Here is a 13,233-nt window from a genome sequence, read left to right as displayed (position 1 = left end):
ACGTAAACTAGCACCTAATATCATTACGTTAACTAATACCTTTCGTTTCAAGGACTTCTTGAAACCGACTAAGCATTGTATCATATAATTCATCAACACCATCCCCATCCTTGGAAAAATCGTAACTATTAATCTTAAGCCTCCTGACATCGTCTGTAAACTTGGCAAGTGACTTACAGATCAACTGATCCACCAATTTCTTGTTTTCAGTACTGGTATCATCCAATCGATAATCGTCATCTACTGCGAGAAAATACCACGAATCAACTATCTTGGTCCAACAACCAAGAGAGATGGAGTATGAAAATATATCTCCTGTGGAATCAGTGATTATATACGGTGACCCATCTTCTGGATTAATGTCGATAACACGAACATTAGGCATCACCAACGATAATGGTTTCTTTGAACCGCCAAGATTGATTGATAAACCATTAGCACTGCCATTGACTCCGTTGACCGGTACACTTTTAGCAATAACAGGAACTTCTACTGTGTTTAGTACTGAAGCTATCGAGACGCCTCGTATGATACACTTCATACCTCCTTGTGAACTAGAGAGCTTCCAAGTATATATAAGACCGCGATTGGTTAAAACCATCAAGTTCTCGCCTCTGCTTATTAACGTTACAACGTTCCCTCCCAATGAAAAGCTGGGACTATGGTAAGTCCCAGACTCAGCACGTACTATCTGAATTGTTCCTTCAAATGAAACAAAGACAATAAACTTGAGCTGGTCATCTAATACCAACGGCAATACGTGCTGAATTCTAAAAGGAAAGAAAAGTGTATACTTTCTTAACTTGTTGGAATTGTTATCTGAAACTAATACTCTCGTAGGGTCATCAAAATCAATACTATCATCATATTCTAAGTCATCATCAGAGGCTCGCCATCTCTGTCCATTTCTGATTTCGATAGTGGTCAAGACAGTTTTGACGTCTTTATCTCCATTTTCTTCAAGGACTTTATTTGTTTCGTGATTGTGACTTACGGAACGTAACACAACTGAAAATAGAAGCTCTTCCTCAACATCCAAAAGAGTACTACTAGAAAACTCGGCTGGCATCTCCTTTGCATTGTTGGAAATGTTATTGATGATAGTCTGGACTTCATGTTTGATCAACGATTGGTTGTTGAAAAGAGCTTCCGGAAGCTGAGTGACAAATTTGAAACAGCTGGGATATCTTACCTCCATCACCATACGCTTGATTTTATTTCTCTGTCTCTTCAAAGTTGCTTCTGAAATATTGGCCAGGCTAGCTGAATTGCCAGTGTTTTCGTCAATACCCATATCCTCATTGTCATTGTCCTGACCTTCATTCTGGTCATTGTTCATACTCTGGTTGTTTACATTCTTTATCTTAAATCCATGCACAGAAGTCTGAATACCTAACCTCGGCAAGAAGTATGCTGACTGTGACATCTTGGAACTGAGCTGTATCTTCTTGGAAGTCGAATTCATCTTAGAAGTAGAACTAAAGGTGGATGATTTAGTAGACGATGCCGACACCAATGTTGGTGCCACTTTTTTCTTGCCATTCTTCATGATAACCACATTCTGGGTTATTCTATTTACTGGTTTTATAGATTTGTCGTTCTTTTCAGATGGTCCACTTTTTATAGGTAAGTCAATGATCTTTGGAGACGAACTGACAACTGGTTCAGCTTCGGTTTTATTTGAAACAGGCTTGTTTTGTAACAAAAGTGAAGGTTTAAGCAACAACTTGTTATCATTTCTCAACTTAGACTCCGATCGATATTCCAACTGCAATTGCTCTACACTTTCTGGGAAAATTGCCGATTCTCGGTCAGCTCCATATCTATGGAGCTGAGCATCGATAATGTCCTCGTTTACGACCCTACCGAGCTCGTTCTTGTCAAAAGATACACACGTAATGGATCCATCTAAACAACTGAGATAGAGGGCCTGGCCATCAGGAGTCCAGCAGATATCGGTTATAGAGCTGTTGACTATGTTTTCTGCAACAACAAGCGGTCTACTTGTGGCGGTAGACCATATGGCTAAGGTTTGGTCCTGTCCACCAGTTGCAAGAATCGTTGAAAACTGAGAGTCACTTGTAGTTTTCTTGGTAGTTTCAGAAATGTCAAACAACCGTGGAGAAAAGGAACAAACCTCACACGGAGCTTCGTGGCCGATCAAAGAGATATCAGTGGCCCAATTACCTCTACGGATAATGGCAATAGAAGGAACAGGACCATTGGTCGCATTAGGTACAGCAATATGTTGCCCATCGGGTGACCAACTCATCCTTCGGAAATATGAGGTTAACGGCGACTTCTTGAACGGGTCCATCACAATGTGTTCCATCTGAAATTCGTAGTTGTTATACTCGTTTAACTTCTTGTAGTATCTGAAAATACGTACCGTTCTATCGTCAGAAGCTGTAGCAAAGAATTTATTGGCGGGATCAAAAACTACACCCTTGACCATAGACTGGTGGATATCGTACCGTTTAATACGCTCAAAAGTAAGCCCATTCCATATGATAATCAGTCTATCCAATCCTACAGTAACCAACAATCCTCCATCAGGCGACCAACAGATATCTTGAATATCATTATCATGAGCCACCAATCTCTTTCGTACGGTCCAATGCTCCAAATCTGCAACTACTTCTCCAAACTGCTTGGGTCGATTCGATTGCTCTTCATCTTTCTCCCAGATCAAACAAATCTTGTCATCCGAACCAGATGCGAGAAAACGACCATCAGGTGAAAACTTCACACTGGTTACAACACCATTGTGTCTACTCATGGAGCACATGGGCCGCCTCAAGGATTCGACCGGCAAATCTTTATCTTCGAGTCTTGAACTCGGCACAGGTGTTGGTTCTAATTTTCTCTTTTTATTTGAAGATTCTGGTTTACTGGAAGTTGCACCCGAATCTGAGCACAATTTCAAGAACGGGTTGATGGTGCTAGTATCCCAGATCTTGACATTGCCGTCAAGCCCTCCAGAGGCGAGACGTGTTCCATCAGCATTGATACTGACTGCATAACACTCAATGTTCTTATTCTCAGCTGATATTGTTAGTACTGAAACATGGATATTTCACTTACAAAATGCTCTGCTAGCAATAATGTAAAGTCTCTAAGGAAGTGAATTGGAACATACTTTTGTGTCCAAACCACGGTAGCTTGAGGATACGCATGGCTGGAGAATATAGAAGAATAGAATAACTATAGTGGCACTATATTGACAGAAGTATTCTAGTAATCTATAATTATTCAACTGACTTGTAAATTCAATTTTTTGCGGTGCGACTCCATTAAACAGATACAAGCTTCCAGTTTTATAGACGATACTTCTATGTTTGAATACAAATCCTTGAAACGAATTCGTAGGTGGCTCTTGCTCCAATAAAGAAGATGACTTGTCCTTTCACTCCTTTTATCTCTTTATCTTGCTTGTACCTGTTTATCATACTTTTTTTTATCATACTTTTATCATATCTATATCTATTTAATATACCTACTCTAGGCCATATTCAATCTTAAGAGCCTTACCGAACTTTTTCAATCCGAATTGCAATTCATCCAATGGCACAGCAGCGTAGGTACCTCTGAAAAAGATGTGAGTCTTGTGCGATGGGTTTTCTGCCAATGGCTTTTGTGGAGGGTTGGATTCTCCTTCGGACTTGAACCAGGAGCCTGGAATCATCAAGGTTCCCTGCTTGATAGACTGTTCGTAGATGGCAGTTTCAACCTTCAATGGGTCCTTTTCGTACTCAGTATCAAACTTAGGATGCTTACTGGCATCAATGGTTACGGTGAAGAACATACCTGCCACTGGTGGTACGTAGGAAATGATTTCCTTAGGGAAGTACTCAGTTACAGCATCGATGGCTACATCTCTCTTGTGAGTGTATTCAGCTCTCAAGCCAATCAACCAGTCCAAGTATCCATTTTGGCCCCATCTTTGCAACAAACCATTGACCAAAGACTGGGTAAGACCAGAAGGACATTGGATAGACACTTCGTGCAATCTCACGTATCTTTCCAAAAGCGTAGATTGGCCGATGATCCAGCCGAATCTCAAACCCGGAGCCAAAACCTTTGAGAACGAGTCCAATCTGACAACCCTACCTTCTACATCAAGAGAAAGGAAAGAAGGAACCAAGGCAGAAATGAATTCTTCACGGTCATGGACGTGTTTTCCACCTCTAGAAGACTTGTCTGAAGTGTAAGTTTCCATTTGCAAAAAGTAGTAAGGTTCATCTTCAATGATGATGAAATCGTGCTTGACAGCCAAATCGTAGATGGCCTTTCTTCTTTCAGCACTCAAACACGAACCAGTAGGGTTTTGTCCGGTACAGATGGTATACAACAACTTTGGTTTAGGTCCAACCCACTGGTCCAACAACTGCGACAAGGCCTCGGGGATGAGACCGTATTCGTCCATTTGTACTGGAATGGTGTTGACACCTTGAGCATGAGCAGTTTCCAAGGCAGAAGAGAATGAGTATTCTTCAACCAAGATGGAATCACCTCTGGTAACAAACGTTCTCAAGGTCGATTCCCACGATTCAGTGTTACCGACTGAGGCGACTGCATCCCAATCTTCGTATGGAACCTTGTGAATCAAGTCGGTGTGTTCCTTAAGAAATTCCATGATTTCTGGAGCACCTTCTGTATAACCATACTGCAACGACCTGGCCAATTCGACGTCATTGTTTTCTGGCTTGTTGTCGGCGGCTCTCTTGTAAACTTCTACAACGGTTTTGTTTTCGTCAGTGATTTTTGCACCGATTCCGTTAGGGAAAGAAGGAGTTGGCACCTCAGCAGTGATTTTTTCAAATGGGAAGTAATCAGCCAATGGGAGCCCTCCACCCAAAAAGGTCATTCCAGGCTCCTTGAAGTACTTGAAAGCTGACTTCAAGGGCGAGTTCTTTCTCGAAACGGCTTCTGCCGACAATAAATGAGTCAAGTCCTTTGCCTGTGGCTTCGTCATGGTGAACAATTAAGCGAGTATGAAAGTTGGAGTCGAGAAGAGAGAGATTCGAGGTACAACAACCAAAAGAGAGTCAGATTGAGACAACAACCAGACTGTATTTTCTGAACGTATAGACGGAATAAATCAAAGAAAAAAGAGGAAAGAAAAAGAAGAGCAAAAGAATGAAAAAGTATATGATTCACAGATCCTCCACAATTTTGAAGTTCAAGATTGTCCATATACGCCGGAACTGATGCGCCTATTCTTCCCGGAAACGGACGCGACGCAAGATGAGTAATCGTACGGCGATAAGAAGAGCCATAAAACTCCTATCCAGACAGTTGCAAACCGTAAATGGGCATTATACTTCTAGTCTATGGAGCCAGGATGGTGAAGGGAAAATTTATACTATACGGAGAGAATTGCGGAATATATGTAGAGAATTCCGAAACCCAAAAAGCAATCGGAATATTTGCAGAGAACTTTGACATATAAATCGTGTATTATATAAAGAACACTGACATACAAATAAATATCAAAAATAGCACACAGTATTTTGCAGAGTGAGAATAAATAAAATTCTCCTAACTGCAAAAGACTTCAATTGTTAACTAGTTTTCAATAACTAGTTTTCAATAAACAGGGAAGTCTCAATTTCAGCCGTCAACGGCCATATTCAACAATGGAGTATCGGCTGCAGAAGTAAATATGGGATCTAAACTTTCTTGTTTATTTTATCCAATAATGTAAACATACCTTGATAAATTGATAAACATTCTTGGTGATGTTGACTTTACGAGCTTCTTCACCGTTTATTGGTAGTTTAAAAAATTCTCACATTCTCTATTTGGATTGTCAATAAACAGAGCAAATAAAAGTAGGAGTTGGCAATCTACGTTGTTCTCTGTAACAGGCGGATAAGTAGGCAAGAACGTGAGAGACCAAACAGTGCTAAATCCAAATACAATTTTATCGAATTAGTCAATCAATTCTCAATTGAGAAAACAAAAGCAGCAGATGAAATTTCATTTGAATACTACATTCATCTGTGTTATTACAATAGTACAATCGAGGCGAGATTAATGAACGATTAATGAAAACAGCACATGAACAAGCAATAGCCTTCTGGCCCAGCACATCTCATTTAACATGGTGACCAACTACACTTTCCAGCGCCTTCTAATGAAAATGAAACCACAATATAGGCATAACTCTACAACCTAAATGGAAGCAATTAATAGCCGGCCCCCGAACATGACAATTGGTCGGCTTTGTCGGTTAAGCAACCACAATACAATTATAGTTCCAACCATAATTATTAATTATCACCCCGATCTCGAGACAATAGCTAATTGCTTGCCGAAACTGTAGTCAATTTCACAAGTTGAATGTTATTCATTAGCTAAGCATCTGAAATTGGCAGGCATGTAATTTATTGAAACAGAAGTAAAGTAGAATTAATTACGCCCAAAAGGTAATGGATGCGGTGGCTTGTAGTTCCTTCGTTCTTCTATTCATCATCAACCTTACCCAGGGCAGGTTACCCACAGGCATTGTTTGTTTACTCTCAACTATGAATTGTCAAATTTTGGGTCGAATCTCACAGGATTTTGTTTCAAAACCAGGAATTGGTACATTCATGCGTTCAGGGCGCATTCACAAGTTATAGGGCGGGTCTATGCGGAAACCCTAATCACGCGAGAGGACCCGACTAACGAGAATGAATGTACCCCTGGTACGCTCATGTCTAATTCCTTGTTCTTGAAATAGGATTCGAGGACTTTTACAGTCTATTTCCTGCAACTTTTAGCAAAGTGTCTATCCTTTAAACATGTTCGGTTTGTAAAAAATATAAGATAGAAAACGTTAAAAGCCAAATTGAATGAACATGTCCTATAGAATACTTATCCCGTTCCAGAATATGAAATATGGAAGAAGAAATTGGATGTCATTTTGTCTTCTTGAACTACAATAACGACAGGGCACCTCATCAATTTCATTGCCTGGACCTTGAACCTCGAATTTTGTGGGGCGTGCTTGCAGTTTGACCCTATAACCTACATGCTTAATATCGCCTAGTCAATTTTAGCTAGCAGACTAAAAAATAACAACCTTTTTAGACCCTTCGAGAGGTAACAAAGAATTGTTCTCTGATTGACGCTCTCTTTGACCAAACGGGACGAGTCAGAGGAAGGTTCCATGATGATGACTTGCTGTATTTCACCTGTCAACGTTACGCTACTCTGCTCTGTTTGTTTTGTGATTTGTCGATTGTATTCTTCACATTTCTTCCATAGTCGCGTATCCTATTTCGAAAACACGCCACATATGATGTCAGGAACTAAGTAAACAAATGCCCCTAGCACAGTTTCCAGAATACTCGAGAAGTCTAAAGTATCGCCTAAAACTTCGTAAGGCTCTTAAGGGCATTTCAGAAGTCGGAGCTCAACATGAGGACACATGGAATTGTCACCTTTCGGTCACCACCTGCTTTTTCTGATCGAGACTAACTGCTATCTCCTTCAAACAGGCTCCTTGGTGCGTCATCTTGCACTTACATAGCATCTGAGAATATAGAAAATTGTTCATAAGTTAACGAGTATTGACCAAAAAATGTTGAACACCTATATGACTTCATAAGCTTGGCCCTTGCAAGTCATGGTATTCTGGGGGTTCATCTCGAAGTTCAAAAGATATACATTAATTTTTAACTAGGAAAACAGAGCAGTGTAGAGCTAAGAAATGTTCCTCATGCACTATCCAAGCCTTCTTAGACCGTGAATATTTTTATGCTTTAGACGAACATTAAGGTTAGCGGTCCAATTTGTTAGTTGACTATCGAATTTGTCGATCCCCTGTATGTTTTTGGAATAACGAAGAGGTCAAAATTCCAGGCACCAAGATTGAAGGTTGGTGATCTCCTCATGTATTTGCAATTTCTAAAGGCTGACACTGCCAACAACTTCCAAGAGAATCCTCCCAAGATGACTGGTTTCGAATACATTCACCTTATAATATAGCAGACATCTTCAATTACTATTTCTTCGGGATAGAGTGGCAAACCTTTATCAGCGTTTCTTTGAAAGCAGATCGCACTTTGACCAGAACTTCGAACCCTTTTGACTTCCATCAAACCCCTGGAGACAAATAAAAAAATGAGTGCGTTAACTCTCCCTAAAAATGTGCTGCATGAGAAGGAAAAGTAGTTGCAAAAATAAAAAATAATACAATAAAATAACACAAAATGGCTATTGCGAAAAATTCTGTACATTTGTGGTGTAATGAAATTGAAAGCTACTCTCTTAACATTCCCCAGCACATACCAGGTCCAAAGATCTCGAATCGTATAATATGTTGCCAATTATAATTTCACGTTACTATTCGGCCATGCATGTCATCACCTTCAGCCTTCAAATATTTGCCATTTGACCTTTACAAGATTCACAAAATTATTCCGCCGCGTCTGGGGAGATATATTGCCTATTATTTGAGACATTGCAGATAGTGGCCCTTCATCTACTTCGAGGATCTACTTGTACGTGGGAATGTAAATTGATGCGAACTTGTACGTCAGGCTTATGCATATATGCTTTCTTGAAGACTAGATTTGCCTCAACTAAGGTTTTAGACGGAACCCAAAATGTCATAATTATGACGAGAGAATTGGATACTCTTTCCCTGGCCATATTTCAGTAGTTATATATATCAAGGATGTTATCCCCTCCAATTTCTATAAGTTTGAAGAGACTTCATCACTAGGATCACCAACTATAGTCATTCGTTTTTAACATGATTCTTCACAGAAGAATAATACCTGCCTTATGGTTTGCCACAGCATGGGCGGGCAATGTCTTCATTAACTTCACTCTGGAGGAAACAACAATCACACCAATAGAAGACACAACCAGTTATACACCAGTTCCAAGTTCGACAGCTCTTACCGACCCTGCGGTGACAATCACTTCCACTTGGACTGGCACCCAGACCACTACAGCAACAGTTCTTCAAACTGATGGTGATACAACTACTGTTATTGTCATCGTTCCAACGTCTTCCAGTGAAGACGTTTCAACTTCATCTGAACTCAATTCAAGTAGTGAAGAAGAGACTTCTACCAGTACTTGGATTACTAGTGCTGAAGTATCAACTATCAGTATCACTTCAACTTGGACTGGAACTGAAACCACCACTACCACTACAACCATAATTGATGGTGCAACCACAACTGTCGTTGTTATCATCGTTCCAACAACATCAAGTGAAGAAAATTCCTCTAGTGAAGTAATTTCATCCAGTAGCTTGACTAGTTCATCTTCAGTGGATATTTCCAGTTCCGAAGTTCCAGTTGTCACCATCACTTCCACCTGGACTGGTACTGAAACGACAACCACAACTGTAACAGACATCGAAGGCACTACTACCACCGTGATCGTTATAGTCCCAACTACCTCAAGTGAAGTAAGTTCTTCTACTTACTTCAATACTACTAGCAGTGAAGAGTCGCAGTCCAGTACTTTGATTTCTAGTTCCACGTATGAGAACACTAGCAGTGAAGTACCATCCTCGAGCAGTTTGACATCTAGTTCGACGTATGTGAACACTACCAGCGAAATACCTTCTTCGAGTAGTTTGATCTCCAGTTCTACATATGAGAACACTAGCAGTGAAATTCCATCTTCGAGCAGTTTGATCTCTAGTTCTACATATTTGAACACCACGGTTCCAGTTGTTACTATCACTTCCACCTGGACTGGTACTGAAACGACAACCACAACTGTAACAGACATCGAAGGCACTACTACCACTGTGATCGTTATCATCCCAACTTCTTCCAGTGAAGTAGGCTCTTCTACTTACCTCAATACTACTAGCAGTGAAGTACAAACTTCGAGCAGTTTGATCTCCAGTTCGACGTATGTGAACACTACCAGCGATATACCATCCTCGAGCAGTGTGATTTCTAGTTCTACATATGTGAACACTACCAGCGAAATACCTTCTTCGAGCAGTTTGATCTCTAGTTCTACATATTTGAACACCACGGTTCCAGTTGTTACTCTCACTTCAACCTGGACTGGTACTGAAACGACAACCACAACTGTAACAGATATCGAAGGCACTACTACCACCGTGATCGTTATAGTCCCAACTACCTCAAGTGAAGTAAGTTCTTCTACTTACTTCAATACTACTAGCAGTGAAGAGTCGCAGTCCAGTACTTTGATTTCTAGTTCCACATATGAGAACACTTCCAGCGAAGTACAAACTTCGAGCAGTTTGATCTCCAGTTCTACATATGTGAACACTACCAGCGAAATACCTTCTTCGAGCAGTTTGATCTCTAGTTCTACATATTTGAACACCACGGTTCCAGTTGTTACTCTCACTTCAACCTGGACTGGTACTGAAACGACAACCACAACTGTAACAGATATCGAAGGCACTACTACCACCGTGATCGTTATAGTCCCAACTACCTCAAGTGAAGTAAGTTCTTCTACTTACTTCAATACTACTAGCAGTGAAGAGTCGCAGTCCAGTACTTTGATTTCTAGTTCCACATATGAGAACACTTCCAGCGAAGTACAAACTTCGAGCAGTTTGATCTCCAGTTCTACATATGTGAACACTACCAGCGAAATACCATCTTCGAGCAGTTTGATCTCTAGTTCTACATATTTGAACACCACGGTTCCAGTTGTTACTATCACTTCCACCTGGACTGGTACTGAAACGACTACCACAACTGTAACAGATATCGAAGGCACTACTACCACTGTGATCGTGATCATTCCTACTACTTCCAGTTCCACATCTTATCTGACTTCATTGGAACCAGTGTCTAGTTCTTGGATTCCTAGTTCTACGTATGTGAACACTACCAGCGAAATACCTTCTTCGAGTAGTTTGATCTCCAGTTCTACATATGAGAACACTAGCAGTGAAATACCATCTTCGAGCAGTTTGATCTCTAGTTCTACATATTTGAACACCACGGTTCCAGTTGTTACTATCACTTCAACCTGGACTGGTACTGAAACGACAACCACAACTGTAACAGATATCGAAGGCACTACTACCACTGTGATCGTGATCATCCCTACTACTTCCAGTTCCACATCTTATCTGACTTCATTGGAACCAGTGTCTAGTTCTTGGATTCCTAGTTCTTCATTGGTGAACACTTCTAGCGAAGTACAAACTTCAAGCAGTTTGATCTCCAGTTCTACATATGTGAACTCTATCAGCAGTACGGAGGTACCAAGTTCTTCACTTTCTAGTTCAATATTCGTGAACTCTAGTACCACTACTACCAGCAGTATTGAAGTGTCACTTACTACGATAACTTCAACCTGGACTGGTACTGAAACAACAACAACTACTACAACAGTAGTTGAAACTGACGGTACTACTACAACTGTAATCGTGATCATCCCAACTACTTCCAGTTCCACATCCTATCTGACTTCGTTGGAACCAGTGTCCAGTGTTGTGCCACCAGCTTCCGAACAGACAAGCTCAACTGAATCATCTGTTGCATCTTCTGAAGAAACAAGCTCAACTGAATCATCTCTTTCTACATCATCTGAAGAGACAAGCTCAACTGAATCGTCTGTTTCTACATTATCTGAAGAGGCAAGCTCAAGTGAACCCTCATCTGCATCTTCTGAAGAAACAAGCTCTACTGAGTGTCCAACATGTACTCCCACTCCTTCGAGTTCGTTCGAGACAATTTCAACTGAATCGTCTGCTGCATCCTCTGAAGAAACAAGCTCGACTGAGTGTCCAACATGTACTCCTTCGAGTTCCTTTGAGACAAGCTCTACAGAGTGTCCAACCTGTACTCCATCGAGTTCCCCCGAGGTTACTAGCAGCGAAGCAACTAATTCTCAAACTGAACCTGTGACAATCACTACTTCATCGTGGACTGGTACTGAAACAGATACTCTCATTACCATCACCGAATCAGATGTGACTACTGTTATAGTTGTTACTTGCCCTGAATCAGACGTTACACCTACCAGTTCACCAACTGGACCTGTGACAATCACTACTTCATCATGGACTGGTACTGAAACAGATACTCTCATTACCATCACCGAATCAGATGTGACTACTGTTATAGTTGTTACTTGCCCTGAATCAGACGTTACACCTACCAGTTCACCAACTGGACCTGTGACAATCACTACTTCATCGTGGACTGGTACTGAAACAGATACTCTCATTACCATCACCGAATCAGATGTGACTACTGTTATAGTTGTTACTTGCCCTGAATCAGAGATCACACCAACTAGTAAGGTAACCACAGCTGTTCCTACTCCTACAACTGTAATCACCACTGTCTCAAGCGGAGAACCTATCACAGTTATTGTTCCTCCTACGACTGTGATCACCACTGCCTCCAGCGGAGAGCCTGTCACAGTTGTTGTTCCTCCAACTACTATTCTCTCCACTTCTGAAGGAGTGATCACCACCTTAATCATTCCTCCTTCTACAACCGTCACAACTGCTGAAAATGAAACGCCAGTCACGGTTGTTGTCCCACCAACTACTATTGTGACAACTGCTAGTGGTGATACTCCACTCACTGTTGTTGTTACTCCAGAGGCTCCTGCTCCAAACACCATTGTCACTACTGACGAAGGTGGCAACCCAACTACCGTTATTGAGCAACCCACCACCCCACTTCCTCAACCAACAACGTTGACCACCGCATACCCTGTTCCAGAGGCTTCCACACAGGAAGAACCAGCTTCTCCAGAGGCTTCTCAGGCAGAACCTGAAGCTCCAGCTGAAGAAGAACTGGGAACCACGACCATCGGAACAACCATTACTATTACTTCTCTCTACACGGGCACCACTGAATCACAAAGTATACCAGTTGGTGAGTCATCATCTTCTCCATTGATCCCCGTCGTAACGTTTACTCCTGAAGGTGCTGCAGCTAACTTGAACTCCAAGAGGTCCGTCATCTCTGCAGTTGTAATAATGTTAGTTGCTGTCTTTATACATTAAGGCTGCGATTAAAACTAGTCCCTTTTTCATTTCTTCGTCCAATTGTCCTCGATCGGACCTGTAATTACTCCCCCATTTCTTATATCGGCCACCGGTGCCGATTGAAAGGCTTTGCATATTATACACATAGGTTATACCATTTCTTAGACTTCATACAAATTCGTCATATTCACAGGTTACACTACAGGAATGTGTGCACTTTAATCATATCTCATTACTTATTCTAGGTAGTTTAGTTAATGCATGCAATAAAT

The 13,233-nt window shown here is 41.1% G+C and overlaps 3 protein-coding genes across 3 annotated transcripts; 1 reads left to right on the top strand and 2 right to left on the bottom strand. All coding sequences in view use genetic code 12, as the record gives it.

The window, feature by feature from the left end:
• Positions 1-28: 28 nt before the first annotated feature.
• On the bottom strand, positions 29-3,176 carry HIR1 (protein involved in cell-cycle regulation of histone transcription; the record flags this gene model as incomplete). Its single annotated transcript, XM_001382223.1, has 5 exons — positions 29-403; positions 467-1,600; positions 1,658-2,864; positions 2,919-3,045; positions 3,140-3,176. The coding sequence occupies 5 exons, from the start codon at positions 3,174-3,176 to the stop codon at positions 29-31; spliced, it is 2,880 nt and encodes a 959-aa protein (XP_001382260.2).
• A 270-nt stretch (positions 3,177-3,446) lies between these two features.
• ARO8 (aromatic amino acid aminotransferase) lies at positions 3,447-5,086 on the bottom strand. The gene has a single exon (XM_001382222.1). The coding sequence runs from the start codon at positions 4,973-4,975 to the stop codon at positions 3,497-3,499; it is 1,479 nt and encodes a 492-aa protein (XP_001382259.1). The 5' UTR covers positions 4,976-5,086; the 3' UTR covers positions 3,447-3,496.
• A 3,660-nt stretch (positions 5,087-8,746) lies between these two features.
• Positions 8,747-12,979, top strand: MUC2 (hypothetical cell wall protein; the record flags this gene model as incomplete). The annotated part of the gene is made up of 1 exon (XM_001382754.1): positions 8,747-12,979. One exon carries the CDS (start codon positions 8,747-8,749, stop codon positions 12,977-12,979), a length of 4,233 nt encoding a protein of 1,410 aa, XP_001382791.2.
• Between the last annotated feature and the right edge of the window lie 254 nt (positions 12,980-13,233).

The sequence above is a fragment of the Scheffersomyces stipitis genome, chromosome 2, assembly GCF_000209165.1.
Source record: "Scheffersomyces stipitis CBS 6054 chromosome 2, complete sequence".
Classification (NCBI taxonomy): Eukaryota; Fungi; Ascomycota; class Pichiomycetes; order Serinales; family Debaryomycetaceae; genus Scheffersomyces; species Scheffersomyces stipitis.
The sequence above is the reverse complement of the archived record's forward strand: the minus strand, read 5'-3'. Positions and strand labels throughout refer to the sequence as shown.